The sequence below is a fragment of the Epinephelus lanceolatus genome, chromosome 12 (assembly GCF_041903045.1).
Source record: "Epinephelus lanceolatus isolate andai-2023 chromosome 12, ASM4190304v1, whole genome shotgun sequence".
NCBI lineage: Eukaryota > Metazoa > Chordata > Actinopteri > Perciformes > Serranidae > Epinephelus > Epinephelus lanceolatus.
This window is the reverse complement of record NC_135745.1, coordinates 25259995-25278396: the sequence shown is the minus strand read 5'-3', so window position 1 is coordinate 25278396 and position 18402 is coordinate 25259995. Positions and strand designations below refer to the sequence as shown.

The window sequence follows — 18402 nt, the reverse complement described above, 5'->3', positions numbered from 1 at the left end:
AGCACCAATCTGGTATTTTATTTTGGCTGCTGACAATAATTTCTACTTATAATGAAAAAAAGCAGGTTGGCAGCATCAGTTTTATTGATGCTGAAATAAAGAACAGCGGTGTCCCCGGAAATTTGTCATAAGGGGGCCAAACGGGGACACTGAAAACGTTGGGGTGGCACACCAAAACCAAAAGCCACAACTGAATTCCAGGAATTTGCTTTTGCTGTTGACATTTATAGGCTTGTGAAAAATGAAGCCAATATGAGAGTCTGATATTCTTTGGTTTCTTATTTTACAGTTGCTCATCTGGTGTGCAGAGACCATTACTGGTGCAGTTAATATTTTGAGTTCCACAACAATCCTGTTTTAATGTGTTATCTATCTGTATATTCATGTATTTGGCAGTTGATACTGGTTGTCCTTTACCTTTAAAAAACAAATGTTCAGCTCTAATTTGAAGGAGTACATTGGAACAAAACATTTGCTTTGAACAAGTCTTCTCAAGTTTAAAACAATACATTCACAGGGTGCCCAGTAGGTCAGTGGGTAGCAGGGACATCCCATGTACAAAAGCAATGTCCTTGCCCCAGCAGCCACAGGTTCACTTCTAGCCCACAGCCCTTTGCTACATGTCATCCCCTCTCTCTCCCCCTTTCATACTCAAACTGCCCTGTCCAATAAAGGCAAAAGCCAAAAAAAAAATCATCTTTAAAGAAACAATACATCCTCATTTCCATCTCGTCAAACACAGACGCTTCGTCAATGGTCAAAGTATGTTTTGGGTGCTCAGAGACTGCTTGTAAACCTTCATTACATGTATTGTGTCTTTCAGAACTTCCGTCACAGGAAATGTACAGTTTCTATTCATTAAATGCATACACTCCCTTTTCGAAATAAACTCGGACTGCAGGTAAAAAAGTTTGTTTTTTAGGTTCATTTCTTTAGGTTTAGGCAACAAAAACATGTGGTAAGGATGAAAGAAATACCATGGTATGGCTTAATGATACAGTTGGAAATTTGGAAACTATACACACACAGAACTGTAGCACTTCTAATGGTCTCATTGCATGTGAGCAAAAACAGCCAATCAGAGCCGAGGAGTCTCTAATGCAACTGTTATGTCAATCACTGCTCATGAACTTCGGTCAAACTGTCAAACTAGGCAGCGCTGATCAAATATGAATCAAGAGTCTGTTACTGCATTGCTTATTTCTCTCAGATGCTTTCAGAGGCACATTTTAGAGCACTGTTTAGCTGTAAAATGAGAAAGTTTGTGACCAGACCGCCATGTTGAAAACAGTAAGAGTACTAAGCACTGCCCACCAGCCAGAGCAAACTCTCAAATACAGCTAAACAGTACACTAAAATATGCTTCTGAAAACATCTGAGAGAGAAATAAGCAATGCAGTTACAGACTCTTGATTCATATTTGATCAGCGCTGCCTAGTTTGACAGTTTGACCGCAGTTCACGAGCAGTGATGGACATGACCAACAGCTGTGTAAGAGACTCCTCTGCTCTGATTGGTTGTTGTTTACTGTGCATTATTAGTTATTAGTTAGTTATTTTATCAAACATTACCAACTGTATCTTTAAAACTAGTATGTTTGTTTCAAATTAATGTAACATCACATGATATACTGTATGTCAGTAGCGTTGTATGCTACACAAACTAACACACTATGTTGTCACTGAAATAACTTGATTGACTTTTGGTCAGTAAAAGTCCAGAGTTTTATTGACCAATCCACCTCCCCTCTCACCCACCCTATGTGAACTGTCTTGCTCTTCATACCACTGCAGTTGCTCGGACCATCAATAAATGCAGCCACCCAGTGCGTCACTATCTGATGCCGGGGGCCACTGACCAAGGGTCAAAATTTAATGAGTTGAGAGTGAGACTAGGTTGTTTAAAAACACCACACAGAGGCATGTGATTATTTTCATTTTCATGAACCATCGATTGTATGGGGGTGGCCATGGCCCCCTCTGGCCACCCCTTAGTGGCACCACTGATGAAGAAATAAAAATCAGAAGAATTATATTTTTTAGCCTTAATTTAACAAGGTTTGCCCTTATTGAGATCAAACATCTCATTTGCATGATAGAAAAGAGGAAGATTACATAGCAAATCTCTACTTAAAGAAAGACATTCAGGACTTGACGTCTCAAGCTAATTTAAACCCATACAAAGGCATAGTCAGATAAAACTCCTGCTATAGCCGACTCTGGATGTGCTTTAAATGTGATTACTACATTTTTTCCACCAGTTCTGAATTTAACTGGTAACTCTACTTTTATAATAGGACAGGAAATACGCTGTCTGATCTCTTCATTTCGTTAGTTCACATTTTAGCTGCTGCATTCTAAAGTAGCTGCAGATGTGAGGGACGTCTGAATGGGGCAGGAATTTAGTTAAAATTGGATGTAATTTTTTTTTAAATGACAGCTTTCTCCAATTTTTCTTAAAACTCCTCAGATTCTGGCAGCTGGCTTTGTGTTGGACGAGGATCAATGAGATCATTAAAGTAGCATTTCTGGAGTTAGTGGACCAAATAAATCCCCTTTACATGAACTTTACTGAGCAGTGAAGGTTTAAGATAATTGAAAATCAACATTAATGATGCATTGCTAAAGCTGGGAAGCTGGGATTTGCTCTTGCTTTGTTGTAAAATGTTGCAACTAATGTCCATGAGATAATCTCTTCGTCCTCAGAGACATTCTTGGCATTGATCAGATAAGCACATTGACCCCACAGCCACACTTGGATAAACATCTTCTAAAGCTCCCGCGCCTGTGGTCATATCAGTTCATGTTTTGGAACTAAATTCTCAAAAATAATAAGCAGCAACACATGCTGAGCTGTAATAGAAGTTGTTCCTGCAGCACTATTTGGGGTTAAAATACACGGCTACTGTGATGTGTGTTGATACTTTGACTAAGCATGTCCAATTTCAAATGTCTAGTCCAATTCCTCTTTTGTTCAGCTGCTCTGCACAAAGATGTGAGTGGTCTGGGCCTAGCAGAATTTAAATCATACTATGATACCATCTAGTGGTTGAGTAGTTTTACTACCTGAACATGCCACTTCTATAAGCATTTCACTCTCACAAACAAATGTGCTCTGATCTGGCCAGAAGAAAGACAAGTTGTTTTGTTTTAAATTGAGATAGTCCAGCTAAAATTAAAATGCGTATCTGTTAAGATTTAAGAACATGTCTGCTATGTATTTATTTGCGTTGCTTTAAGATTTGATAGAAATATACATCTATTATTCATCTAATATTATTCTTATATTATTATATTATCGTATTAGTAATATTTGAATATTGTTAGGTAAAGTTTGTGATAACATTATTTATGTAAAATTCATTGGCGGCTATTATTTTTCGTCCTGTTTAGGGTGGCGGTAATGCGCCTAAAAGCCGACCGCCATTAAACATCAGAAGAAGAGGAAGCAGTTGTCGTCGCCGGATGATGACGTCAGTGTAGGACTTCATGAACGCCATGGCAGCCCATGCTAGCGAGCTTGAGATAGCAAAGAAGAATTTAACGGATGCAATTGGTGATAATGTCAAACAGTGAGTAAAATGTTTTTTGTGTGTGAGTGGTTCGATGTTTGTGATGTTTTCTGTCTCGTTTCTGGGTTTGTCGCGGAAATGTTAAGTCATTTTTACCATTAGCTAGCTATGTGCAGATGAGCATCTTGCTAGCTCTTGCTAATGTTTCCAGCATCTCTCCTCAGCAACAGTTATCAGTGAGCCAATATTTGTGTATTGTTCAGTGTTTATTATGTTCATACGGGAAGAAGTGACACAGATAGCAAACGTGAAGTGTGACGTTGCTAGTTACGTTGAATTTAATCTGTTAAATCCATTTTAACGTGTGTGTAGGATGGTGTAAATACAGCTATCTTTATATATTTGGATATGTAAATTGAGTTAGCGTTAAACGAAAAAAAGATGATTTAAAAAAAGAGATAAAAGCTTGAGATGAAAGGCTGCATTATGTCTAGTAAAGGTTTGATTGTGAAATGATAACATTGTGAATGCATCTCATCTCTTGGAGTAGACTCTGCCCTGTATTGATGTTTTGTGTTTGTGTCCATACAGCTACTGGGCGAACCTGAAGCTGTGGTTCAAACAAAAGATCAGCAAAGAGGAGTTTGACATCGAGGCACGTCGCCTGTTAGCACAGGAGAATGGTTAGTAAGCAAGAATAATACTTTATATTGTTGAAAAGTTGATGCTGTCTGAGAAGGCGTTACTGATTATGTATTAACGTCCCTCTTCCTCTACAGTCCATGTCCACAATGATTTTCTCCTGGCCATTCTCACACGCTGTCAGATCATCGTCTCCACTCCAGGTAAGATTTTTAAGATAGCTTTTTTCCTCTGAAACTGCACATGAGCTTGCCTTTATCTTAAACAAACATTTTATTCTAACTTTAAGTACCATCATTTGTTGTAAAATAATCATCTTTGTTTATTATTTTTGTACATGTATTGATGTGATTTTCAGTTTCAGTTAAGTTTATACAAGAGAGGACAGCACAAATTAATAAATACATATGTTATAAACATGCCAGAATTAGCCTATTATTCATCTGTAGTCATCATCTTGGCCATGATGTTACAAAAAACAGGGTATACAGTTTAAAATGCTTATTTAAACACATCAATAAGAACAGGACATGCAATTTAAAAACTGGAAAAGGACGTACAATTTTTAAAGGCACTAGAGACAGTAGTGACAAATAGAACACTGCAAAGCAGGACATATAAATAGCAGCAGCAGAGAACAGTTTAGAGCTTATGTTTGTATGCGTTAATCATCCATTGTTTTAATTACTGAAAGATCTGTAAGTGTTTAGTTCTCTGATATGAATTGGATTTACATTCCACATTTTATTGTCTTTGGTGTTGGCGCAGTATAGTTTTCAGACACTTTGAAATAAGGATATCCTTGTTAAATTAACTACAGCAGTACCCATTCAAAATATACTTGTTTGGAACGATCTGATTGCTTCGCCTGTGTTTTTGCTGCTTACAAGTTTCTCAAGAACTGCAAACAACTCATTGCAAACAACTTCACACTCGATGCTGTGTGTCTTTCACCAGCCATGACATATTAGCATCACACACCCAAGTTGCAGCTACTCACGGTCAGGAAATGCCCTCTGGTTGACGGGAAAAAAACCCAAGAGCCGACTTTATCATCAGGCAAACAGGCAACTGCCCGGGGTCTCAAACAGCTATAGAGTTATAATGTTCAGATCTGAAAAAAATTGTGGGAGTGCACGATTACATCAGCACGTTATCTGTATTGGCCAATGTTGGCTTTAGAATGAACTAACAGAACTGGCCAGCTTTTTCTTAATTTGCATAGTTAATTAATATTTTATACACTGAAAAGTATTGTATGTCATGTCTCCATCTGCTGGTGAGCCATCAGGATAAGAGTATGCATCCCTAAAATATTGGCATATGTTACTATTAGTGGTCATTGTACCCTGGACAAAAGTCCCCAAAGCACTGAAAAAATATGCAACACAACGGTCCACCACTTACTTACTGTGCACTTATACCTCTACTTTAGAGGAGAACATTGTACAACTACATTAAAGCCCACCAGACACAGGTCTACCGCCCAAGACTTTTATTACCCACCCACTGCACACAAGCACGTTGTTTGTGATTTATTTTTCAAGAAAAATTTGTTGGGGAAATTATATTTTAAATGACATCTTCATTAGTGTTTCCTCACTGCATCTTGTGTTATGTGTTCTTCTACTGTCCTCTAGAGGGCGCAGGGCCATTACAGTGGCAAGGTGGCTCTGCTTCAAAGCCTGGAAAACCAAAAGGGAAGAAGAAATGTTCCTCTAGACAGAAATTTGATGTAAGTATTTATTCTCATATTCATTCATGAAGAAGCTGGGTGAGTTAACAGCAGCTCTGCCAAATTTTCAAACAAGATAATTGCTCAAGTAATGACTGGGTGAAAATGTTTTTTTAGAGGGTAGTGGCAACTAATTAAGCTCAAGATGCCTGAACAACTGCCTGTCTCTATCATGTTGATGTTTGTCGTATGTCTTGTTTGCACCCTCAGCATCGTTTCCAGCCACAGAACCCTCTGAGCGCCGCCCAGCCTTTTAGCCCACGGGAGGTCGGAGGTGAGGAGGAGGAACTGCGTCTCAGTGCACACACTCTGCTGTTGCCCACGCGGGGGCAGCTGGAGGCCCGCATGATGGTGACGGCCTTTGAGCTGGGGCTGGATAACATCACAGACGACGCCGTCAACAGCATGATCCATGCCGTTGAGGTTAGTAGCAACTGGAGGAAAGGCGTGTGTGTGTAACAGATCAGTGGGTCCACAGCTCTTTTGATAATGCTGAATTCGGTCATACTCTACCTGGATGGTCGAGTACTTTGTACCCCGCACATCACTGGACCAGATAGTATTCCTTTCGTTTCCTATATTGCCCAACCCAACATGGACCTGAACATTTTATTAGCAGTCTATATTTTAACATGCATGCAGAGACTTAAAATGAGCGGAGAGATTTATTTTCTATACAGCTTAATAAGTATGACTGACAGCTGTGTTTACCCAGAGGACTGAGCAAAGCTTGACTTACTGCCCTGATTTATTTCAGCACCACTTGAAAGACGTCCTGACCGCCGTCATCACCCGGAGGAAGGCGTACAGGTTACGAGATGGTCGCTTCCCCTACGCCTTCGGCAGTGATGTCACGCCGCAGCCTTATCTGAAAAACAGCCTTGCTGCTTATCACAGTGTTACTGAATGGTAGGGACAACTGTGTTAGCTCTTACTAGCTGATAAACATGGTCAGGTTTTATATAAGATCAGGAAGTCAATGTTGGTGTACGTTTTTCAGTCCATAATCATTTTTACCTTTTCCTCCTTTCAGTCCTCCTCCAAGCGCGTCCCTCGCAGCTGGCCCACCTCCTCAAGTGTCACCAGATGAGGCAGAGCAGCAAGCTGTTCACTTACTGGCTTGCTCTGCTGACAGTCTACCCGCACCCCTCCCTCCGATCAGCATGTTCGACCTCTTGGAAGCTTTACAGGTATAGGTACAGACACACCAAACTGTCATCAAAGAACTGGTGGCGATGAAGGCCAACTGTTGCGTCTCCTCACATGGCGTGTGTCTCGCTAAGTCACACTACCAGCACGTATATGTTCTGCACCTGCATGAGAGGAAATGATTCTCCATACCAGGAGGCGGCGGTAGTCTGTATATGTCATTAACAAATGGAAACCAGAAGACTGTCTGGGTAAATTCAAGATGCTAGAGTCACTTAGCACATTGATAACACAACGTTGGCAAACAATAACACAAATGGTTTCTGAACAGTTTCTGCTCAAGAGCTCAGTGGCTAAAAAAACTCTTGCCTAATATAATAAGTTTGTTTCAGTCTCCCTCTTGACTTCAGTATTTTGTTAGCTTTCCTCATTTCCATTTCTTGTCTCGTGCGCTGAGTTGAGTGATTTTTCTAATAGACCGGCTCCGATGCAAACTCCCTGCTGCTGTCAGGGGGTGACTAGTGCCAATGAAGTAAATATTTAAACAATATAAGTCATACTTTCTTGTTAATATTCTAAAATGTTTTAATTCATGTCATTAACTGTGCTTGGACCACTATGGTTACTGAATCTGTCCACATTAGTAATCCTGGCCTGCCCTCATGAAACCATCAGAGGTTTGTATTCTTAAATGTCTCCCTGTGATATTTGTCTGATTTAGGTTCACCACGGTGTGATGCCCTCCCACACTATGTACGCCCTAAACATGGAGCGCATCCTGTCACGGCTCTGGCACCCGAGCCACGAAGAACTAGAGCAGGACCACGTACACCGGCAGCGCCTCGCTGCAAAGGAAGGCATGCTCGTCAGCTGAGAGCCACTGACGCAGGACTTTATATGGACTGCAGATATCATCGGGAACAAACACAGAAGTAATCCCCACATGGAAACGGGTGATAGGAACAGTGTGTCCAGCTGGCTAATTATTTTAGTCTGTGCCACCAAGACATTTTGGCAGAAGACTAACTATCATTTGGTGGTAAAATAATGGAAGAATTTAATCTTAGGATACACCAGCAGCTACAAGCACCTGACAGGAACATAAGGTCCTGGGCCAGAGGTGTTAATTTTTCGGTGTCAGATATGCACCACAACTGTTAAAGGGACAGTTCACCCCAAAATCTAAAACACATATTTTTCCTCTTACCTGTAGTGCTACTTACCAGTCTAGATTGTTTTGGTGTGAGTTTCAGAGTGTTGGAGATATCGGTCGTAGAGATGTCTGCCTTCTCTCGAGTATAATGGAACTAGATGGCACTCAGCTTGTGGTGCTTCCAGAAATCATGACCCGGTTACTCAAGATAATCCACAGACCTTGTTGGGAGCAGTTTCATGTAGGAACTATTAGGTAGTAACTGCCGTACTAGCGTGCAGAAGGACGCAGGCATCTACACATGGACGAGAGGCTCATTACATTGTGAGATGTAGAAAATTAATGGCGTCCTTCTCAGCTGAGCTGTAACGTTAGCCAGCTCAGTGGTGCTAGGTGAGCTAGCAGTAGATGCACACTTTCTTCTGTGCCGTGATTCGGTTGACGGGTGTAGTTCAGTAGAAAGAAAATAGTTCCTACACGAAACTTCTCACAACAAGGTCTGTGGATTATCTTGAGTAACCAGGTCATGATTTCTGGAAAGACACATTGATGTTGAGTTTTTCAAATGTATTTTTTGGAGATTTGAGCACCACAAGCTGAGTGCCATCTAGTTCTGTTATATTGGAGAGAAGGCAGACATCTCTATGGCTGATAGGGTTTGGTATCATTTACATTTGAACCAGTACCTGAAATTCAGGACCAATACCATACAGTACAATGTTTTGGTCCCTTTTAGTAATAACATAAATGTAATTTTCGAACAAGTTTCAGGTGTGACGTATAAGACTAAGGGGCCGTACACATGCCGCATCTTTATCTGTCTGTTTAACATCTTCTTCTAAGTGCAGAGCTCTTCCAGGCGCTGCTCTGTAAGTGCTTATTGGGCCAAAAATATTGTCCATGGGACAGATGTAAAGCTCTGACAGCCCTGAACTAAAATGATCAACTTCTTCATATTTACCACAGTTTGATTTTTACAGAAGAAGGGAAAGATACCTGTCGGCTGTGATTGGTTGGTCCTCATCACGACATGTGGTGCATCCTGCTGCGTTCCAGAAGTTGAACTCCATTTATCTCAGGGCGCAGCCATTGTGCCCTGAAACATAGGTGTTCTGGAACACACGCGTGCCACAACGGCATTGCTCTGGCGTTTGAGCACGCGTGCCATGCATCTACATTGAAAACAATGAATTTGAGGGCTCAAAAAACGCAGCATGTGTACGGCTCCCGAGAGGCAGTTCTGCTCCTCTGATCTACTGTCTCTGTCTCTTTGTGGCGGCTTGTGATACTAGCCTACTATTACTAAAATACCATAGCAAGGAAAATAGATGCTCAAACTATTACAGTAACTTGGCAGTGCAGCGATGGTTTTTTGCTTGCTGGGAAGCCAACATAGCATTGGTGGAGCTCCATGGTGGGCTTCAAGAGGCTTCAGTCTCCTGTCTGAAGTTGAATCCGGTTGGCTTCCAGGCTCTGGGATGCTTCGTGGCACTTCTGCCTCTTATGTGCTCTCAGGTACGGATTTGGCACAGGTGGATTTAATGTACCAACTCGTTACCCTTGTAAGCACCAAGTTTGGTACCCAACTTTAATGGCTGATATCTCCAACGCTCAGCAACTCACACAAAAACAATCTAGACTGTTAAATAGCTCTACAGGCAAGAGGAAAGAATATGTATTTTTGATTTTGTGGTGGACTATCTCTTTAAAATATGTCCCAATAACACAGATCAATCAGTATCTAATCATGTAGCATTGTGTACATCAACAGGTCACAACATACTGCATATAGTCTTTAGGGCCCTGTTCTTGTTCCTGGCCTCATCTCGTCAGGTGCAGCGTTATGATGAGAATTATTTCATCTACAAGGAAGAATGATAAAGTTGGAAATCATCCCGCTCCAACAGGTACAACAGAAATGTCAATACAGCGCTGTCAGCACAGGATCCTGACAGAGGTCTAATCAAACATCAAGTGAAAGCACCTGTGTGTGTTTGCTGTGGGTGTGTAGGGTCCTTTAAAATGTGCCAGGCAGCTGTGTCCTGTGTCATCACGCCCGTCGTGAACTTGCCATCAAGTTGTCTGCGAAGTAATCCTGAAACATTTACTGGTGTCTGGTTTAAAGGCCAGCGAGCGTCCGTCAGTGTTGGTGGTCCTCCATGTGTGTACAGATTAAGCTAAAAGTTTTTTTTAACGTCTCAGTGCACTTGAATTTCATCTGTTTGCCATGTTTGTGTGCAGCATTTAGTTCAGGTTGAAATGTGTATAAAGTTGTACATTTTTTTTACGCAAACCTTTGTAAATTTGTAACTACAGACAGTAGTTTAGCAAATAAATAAAATGCATTTTTTACAAGTTACACACTCAAGTGCTGTACAAATTTGATGTACTTGTAATTTAATATTTTCTCCTCAGGCTGCTTTCTACTTCTATTCCACTACATCTCAGGGGTAAGTATTGTAGTTTTTACTTCTCTAGCTTTTAGTTATAATCCATCCTGTCAAACCTACTGTGACCAACAGAGATCAGCTGATGTGTTCAGTAGTCAAGTGGTAAGGTGGTTGATCTGAAATACAAAGGTTAAGAGTTTAAACACTGCTTTTGCCGTCCTGCAGGTGTCTGAATCTTTGCATTTTACAGGATAACTTAAGACACTTCTCACATAGTAGGACTGTTAGTGTACAAATTAACGGACATGGGATGCATTCCACATTTTGAACTAAATAAAAATTCAACATGGTTTCACAGGAGGTTATAAGCCATGTCAGATGTTTCTCAAAGTAGATTTATATACATCAGTAGAGCAACAGCATAAAGTAACAACGACCTAGAATAATTTTAAGGAAACATTTGTTAAAAAGTTTTTTGCGTCTTGAAACAAGAAACAAAAACAAGCATTTAAATATGTGCTGTCTGCTTGGACCCTGTTAAATGCTGCGTGTGGCTTTAATTGATTTAATTTGGTTTAACTTCAAACATACTTTAAAAAAAAAAGAAAAGAAAGAAATTACAATTAACTAATAATAACATAAAGTGAATAGTAATCCTAAAAAAAATTCAGAAAACAAATTCTCAAACAAAATAAATGAGCATTAAATACATTACATTATTAAATACATGTCCCAAAGGAGAAGGAAAAAGTATACACTATACAAAAAGTATACAAGTTATCAATAAATAATGGTAAAAACAAGTATTAATTTTTTTTTTGGTAGTAGTAGTAGTAGTAGTAGTGATAATAATAATAATAATAATAATAATAATAATAATAATAATAATATAGCATGACAGTCACAGGGAAAATTATTTTGAGTATTTTTACTTTCAATAATGTAAATATGCTCCTGACTAACTTGTAACATAGTATTTGGGTGGCATTTGTACTTAAAAAAAAAAAAAGGAATAAATAATTAGAAGAAATAGTAAAAATAAATAATAAAAATTGTTAATTGATGTTATTGTCAATAATGATAAATGACTAAATAAATAGTGGTTAATAAAAAATGTAAATTTTATTTTTATGATCATTAATGACAACAACAATAAGAAGAAATACTGATAATAACAGTCACAGGGGACATTATGTTGAGTAATTTTACTTTTAATACTGTAATTACTTTCCTAGTAATAAAGTATATTTTTACAGGGTGGCATTTGTACTTTTTAAAAATAATAATAGTAATAATTAGATATAAATGAAAATGGTTAATTGTTTCATTAGCAATAATAGGCCTAATAATACTAATATTTTATAAATAATGAATGAATTAATAATAATTGTAGATTGTATTTTTGTTACCATTAATGACAACAAAAATATTAATAATAATAATATAGCATAACAGTCACAGGGGAAATTATTTTGAGTACTTTTACTCAACACTGAGAATTTTTTTATTGTGCTTGATTGTACTTAAAAAATAATAATGAAAGTAATAATGATAATAATAATAATAATAAATGATTTTAAAAAAATACATAAAACAACAACAGCAATAATATAAAATAACAGTCACAGGGAACATTATTTTGAGTAATTTTACTTTTAATACTGTACGTTCCTGATTATATTTACATACTTAGGTTAAACTTTCAATACAGGACTTTACTTGTAACCGAGTAGTTTTAGTTTTAGTTTTTTTTTTTTTCTAAAGTAAAAGGTCTATACTTCCTCAACACAGTCCTAAAGTGTGTAAACAAATCTGCTATGCCTCCTAGGTCTCCTCTTTGAGTCACCAGCTGTAGTGGGGGGACGGTGATTCATACACACACACACACACACACACATACATATACACAGCCGTCCCACTGCGCATCGGAGACCTCTTGCCTTATTTGGCTACCTGCTGCTCACTTCCGACACCTCGCTGTCCAATGAGCGGCCGCGGAGCCTCACCAACCATGACACGCGCAACACGCTGCACTGGTGACTCAATATCCCGTCCGCCCCAGTTCCGTCAATAACAAACACTTGATGTAAAAGCTCTGTGAGACTGTATCGATGATTAATTATTCAGCAGACACAAAATTACTCACACGTCACGCGTGTCCAACAATTTTATTTCGTCATATTTACAGTCTGAAGTGCTCAAAATAAACAGCGTACAAATATTACAAAGTGTTATTTCAGGTCTAACATCAGTTACACCTTTATCACAAAGTTGTATGAACATAAGGGGTTAAGAAATAAGGCAGTTTCTTTGTCAGTAAACGCTACACACACGCACCAATAAGAGTCCTGGCGTAAAGGTGTGAGACTTATTTTGTTAGTGTTACTCTGTACATACTGTAAAGTCGCTGGTGGGATACTCAGTGCTGGACTCAAGTCTAAATGCACACACACTGCTACTTGACATAGTGGGAGATCTGCAGGGCAACGCCTCGTTCACATTGTGTTTCTGTCCATTTGCAATATGATCCCACGCAGGCTCTGGGTGTCTGTCAGGGCGCAGGGCTGCATGGGACTTAATCAATTTAAAATTAGCTGAAGGTGTGGATACATGCCATGCTACCTTGGCTCGACTCAATACACATTTCTTGTAGTTTCTGAGTGGAAAATAAACAAAGATAAAACTGACAGAAATATCTAACAAGTCCCATCAGAGGGGGTTTCCTCTGAGCTTTGTCCATCTGTGCAATAGTTTGGTGGCCTCTGCTCTGTTCATTCATCATCACAAGTCTTTTCAGTCTCTTTTCTTTGCTCTTTGTCTGCAGAAACTTAGTGGACACAGCCTGAGAGGATGATTTGGTGGAAAAGTCACGCAGGGATTCCCCCACATGGCTGAACAGGCCACTGTAAGCTGCATTTGGTCCCCAAGAAATGTCCCTTGGTTCTTGTCCCTAGTAAGCTTGGAGCTGCTGCGTCAAAATGAGCTGGCAGCCGCTGTTAACGTGGTCCATGACCTTTTGCTTGAGCAGAGCCAGCTCGTCCCGGAGGACGTTGGCGGAGGAAACCAACTCCGTGTTTTGGCTCTTCAGGTTTTTGACCCTGTCCTCCAGCCGGGAGATCCTCTCCAGCTTCCTTTTCCGGCACTTGGACGCGGCCACCCTGTTCCTCATGCGCTTCCTTTCCGCTTTGATGCGCTCCTGGTTCTCCATGTTGATGGGGGAGAGAGGCGGGGTGTCGCCGGACATCTCGGGCACCGTCTGCGGCTCCTCCTTGAGCGCGTGTAGCCGCGGGTGCTGCGCCGCCGCCGCCAGGTCCATGTGGGACGGCGGAGGGGCGGCTGGGTAACTCATAGGTGGGTGCCTGTCGCTGGCAGGTGCAGACGCAGAGCCCACACCCCGGCTGAAAGCCCCCAAGTTTGTGTACTCCGGTGGGTCGGCGCGCACCGTGCAGCTGTAGGGAATCCCGCCGCTCTCAGACGCAGCAGAGCCGGATGCCATGCTGGTGGCCGCGCCGGTCTGCGCGTCAGGGTGGACGGCGGGTGTCTGCTGGTGATAGTGCAGCTCCGCCAGTGCCCTCACAAACCCCTCCGCGAACCCCTCCTGCTCGTCGGTGATGTTCTTGGGACACACGAACTGGGTCGGGGTGGGAGTCGTCAGCCCGCTGCAGGACTGGATGATCAACCTCTCCAGTTCAGGCGAGGCCAGCTTCAGCAAGCCGACATCAGGGGACGTCAGGATGTCCAGGGCCTTGGCGCTCAGCTGGGGCTTGAAGTTTTTCGGGTCGTTTAGGTTTAGCGTCATGGTCTGTTTGAGGGTTTTGGGGTTGAAGCCATACACTGTCGGCCCGTCATGCTGAGAGCTGGAGGCATTCACGGCTTCGTCGTAGAAGGTCGCTTCCATTTTTCTGGACATAAAGTTTTTTTATTATCAGGCTCTTATTATCACCTTCAATAAAGTCTGTTCTCCTTTTCTAGATATAAAAAGTCCAGGATCAAGTGTTTACATGTGTCCTGTGACTCCCTGTCTCTCGACTGTCTTGTGATAGAGTCCGCCTATTGTTGAAGTTCAACTCACTTGACAACTTCGTGTCCTGAGAAAACTTTTCTCTCGTCAACCGCGCGATCATCCAACAAAAAGCCCCGGTTGTTCCGCCGCCGCCGAGCCTCCGTGTCTCCTCACCTCAAGTATCCGCTTTGATTGATCCTCCTCCCCCCAAAAAAAGCAGAAACAGTGCCTGGACGGGGATAATACTTTCTATCACTTCCAACGTGGAGACGAACTTTATCCACCTCTAAGCTGCAGCTCTACTGAAAATAACAATGATGTCATTTCTACGGCCTCTGATTGGCCCGGGGTGATTTAGTGGGTAGGGTTTGTTTAATGACATGCAGGTTGCTCTGACAACTGGCCATATCCCCGCCCCCCCGCGATGGTTTATGGGATTAGGTAATGCAGACGGTGGAGCAATGTACTCTGGGATTACGTAGTGTTTTTGAATATTTAGTTACCCGCTCGATTATTAGTTACCCATCCTGAGGAGAGGGCTGCTCCAGATGGCCTGTGCGGTTTCACCTCGATAAAGACAAATAAATGATATTTTAATAAGATGTTTCTGGTGAGGAACATTTATATAAAGTTACACAGATCACCAAATTAGAGCACATTAAAATGATAACTTACTATCAACATGAAGTTAGCTTTATAAATCTGGTTATAAATTCAGAAGGTCAGAGCTGATGGCTGGTGAAGGAGTTAAGGGTTAAAGACAGAAGACAGAAAATGAGGTCACACCTGCACCCAGAGCTCTTTTGTTGTAAACACCAGGGGCCGGTTGCACAAAACACCTTAAGTTAAGATTTTCCTTAAAGTCCTAGTTAAGGTGTCCTCAAATTGCACAAAACTTGAGTCTTCTCCTTAAGGTTTACTTAAATGCTCACCTAAGTATTTATGTTTTTCTCCTCATCTTATCTTGTCTCATACTTAAGGAGAACTGAGACCAGGGGTGTTAAACTCATTGTAGTTCAGGGGCCACATACAGCCCAGTTTGATCTCCAGTGGGCCAGACCACTAAAACCACCTCATTATAACCTATAAATATCAACCCTTTCAGATTTTTCCCTTGTCTTAAATGTAACAAACTTCATTCTGTCAACATTCATCCATTTACACAACAGATAAAGAACAGCTTGGATATCCTCCGAAAAATATGAGCAAATTTAACAGTATGTCTCAGTTTTTCAACATTCAGTCAGTCTACTATTCACTTTCATTATGTAGGCTATTAAGTCTGAGACAGATTCTTCTGCACTGAAACTGCTGGTTGACAATCTTTTGCACAATGTTCAGTATATTTAAATATGACCACAGTAAGTGTTCATTGTTATTTTTAGAAAGCTGTGTTCTGGTCAGGGTGAAAAGCCTCTGAAGCAGCATTTTACATTTTACATTGAGTATCTACTCACTGTTTAAACCTGACACCTCTTAGCCTTCATATGTGCATCAACATCTCGTGTATGAAGTCATACAGTGGGCCAGACTGGACCCTTTGGCGGGCCGGTTCTGGCCCCCGGGCTGTATGTTTGACCCCTAACTTAAGGCACCTCTGACATTATCTTAACTGCAACATGACCAAGTTTATGGTGATAAATGAAAAAACTAACACACCCTGAGAAGAGCGTTCTGCGACCAGGAGAACCCAACGGATACGCTTCTGATGTTGATGAATTTTCATTGCAATTTCTTCCTACAGTCATTTTCTGTCTTCTGTTATTTGTAGTTTGTGCTTTCTATGATTGTATTCCTCCAGGAGTATAATCTTTTCCTCCTCTGACCAGTACAGTTTTGTTGTCATCTTTTCTTCTGCCATTTTTTCACTATCTAACTATCAGCCAACTTTGTGAGACGATAACAGGCGTCACAAGTGTGAGTCCAAGCAAACAAACAATCTCCATGGAAACTTTTACTGTTGTAAAATCCCTTTCAATACAATAAATGAGTTTTCCTTAACAAAGCAATCCTTTTAAAGGATTCTGTGCGACTCTGTACGTCCCTCAGCTAAGGAGAAATTAGGCCTAAAGTGTCATACTTGCAGAGAAAACTTAAGATGTTTTGCGCAACCAGTCCCACATTTAAAAAAAAAAAAAGTCTTTCTGTTACAGTGCACGTTTGAAGTGCTTGTCTTTGCTCTTGCAAAGAGATGACGAGGAAGATACGTGACCACAGAAACACAATCAACTTTATCGGCCAAGTATAACAAGTACAAGAAACATGGGCGTATGATGAGACAATGGGGCCCTGGGCACAGGTATGCATGAGCACCCCTAACCTCTCCTACACCTTTGTGAGCATCCATACTTGTGCAGTGGTGTGTCTGTGTCACTCTGCAGTTACACCTCCAAAACACTAGTTGGCAGTGGTGTTTCTGTGAAGTGCTGTAAAGTTAAATTGATTAAAAACACACCTAAAACACATTAAACTCACATTAAACATGACTTAATAGCCACAATAATCCATATACAGTATATTACAAATAGCCCATGTCAGTCAAAACTCCCCTAGTTTGGAGAAGCACACTGGAGTCCGACATGGAAGCTAAGCTATCCACTGCTGTGGAGGGTGCAGAAACAAAATGTATTTTAGCCACCTAAAAAATCCAATGTAAAAAATCAATATCAATTTAAGTGTTTGCTATATTGAGAGTGTTTTCACTGCTTCACCTTAATGTCAGACAGTGATTTCCAACCGGAAAATGAAGCTGTTGCATTGTTTTCTTCAGAGCCAGACTCCATTGAGAAAAATGGTGATTTAACAATACTAAACACAGGAGCTGCTGGTGTAATGCTGGCTCGATTAGTTAGTTAGTTTGTGTAATTGAGTGACTTTGGTGTTTAAAAGGGTTAGTTTTGATTCACCAAAGTCACACAATAACACAAACTAACTAGCTGATTGAAACAGCAGTAGACCAGGAGCTCCTGTGTTCTGCGAGTTAAAATTACTGTTTTTCTCAGTGGCTTTGACAAGAGCATAGAACTGAGGCTGTTAAAGGCTTCCCTGTCGAAACAGGCTGTCTGATGGAAAGGTAAAGCAGTGAAAATACTCTCAATACAGCGTCCACTTAACCTGAAATTGATTTTTTTAGGAGGCTGTAATATGTTTTGTTGCTGCCCCTGTCCACAGCAGTACATTGCTTAGTGTCTGTGTTGGACTCCAGCCTGCTTCTCCAAACTAGGGGCATGCCAACCGCCATCTACTGTATGTAATACACTGACTATGGTAAGTACCGCATACAGCCGCAATAAAGATCTTTTAAAACTTAATCAATCAGTCACAGTATAGTCCAAGTTATTGTTATCAAAGGAAAATGACAAAGGTTGTAGCTCTGAAACCAAAATGCTATCGTGCGCTTACAATATGACAACTTGACAACTTCATATTCAAGTTGCACGTGCAGGAAATGTATTCATTGTATTCTAGGTAAATATGAAGCTGCACTAATGACTGAAGGCTCTGTACAGCTGCAGTCCAGTCTGTCTGGCCTCCCCCATTGTATTATTCAACATGTTCTCCTCAAGCCAACTATAAATAAGTTAACAGCCCCAGACAGCCTGGGAGAACCAGAGCTGCCTGAGGTCAACACTCTCGAGATGACATGACCTCACAACACGGCTGTGTAACACCCATTTGGAAGTATTTGACACCCTGAAGTAGAAATCCAGCGCTGGAATGCTTTAGAAACATTTGTCTCTCGTACCACAGCCGTAATGACGGCAAACAAGACCTCAACTCTTCCCTTCTGTCTCACAGTCTCCTGTGTAACAATAACTT

The 18402-nt window shown here is 40.9% G+C and overlaps 2 protein-coding genes across 2 annotated transcripts; one reads left to right on the top strand and one right to left on the bottom strand.

Annotated features, from left to right (window-relative positions):
• Positions 1-3450: 3450 nt before the first annotated feature.
• On the top strand, positions 3451-8057 carry tada1 (transcriptional adaptor 1). The gene is made up of 8 exons (XM_033651183.2): positions 3451-3571; positions 4103-4194; positions 4291-4356; positions 5794-5888; positions 6099-6311; positions 6646-6797; positions 6922-7078; positions 7759-8057. The coding sequence occupies exons 1-8, from the start codon at positions 3489-3491 to the stop codon at positions 7909-7911; spliced, it is 1011 nt and encodes a 336-aa protein (XP_033507074.2). The 5' UTR covers positions 3451-3488; the 3' UTR covers positions 7912-8057.
• Positions 8058-12718: 4661 nt separating this feature from the next.
• On the bottom strand, positions 12719-14885 carry LOC117271897 (transcription factor Jun-like). The gene has a single exon (XM_033650430.2). It carries the CDS (start codon positions 14488-14490, stop codon positions 13531-13533), a length of 960 nt encoding a protein of 319 aa, XP_033506321.1. The 5' UTR covers positions 14491-14885; the 3' UTR covers positions 12719-13530.
• Between the last annotated feature and the right edge of the window lie 3517 nt (positions 14886-18402).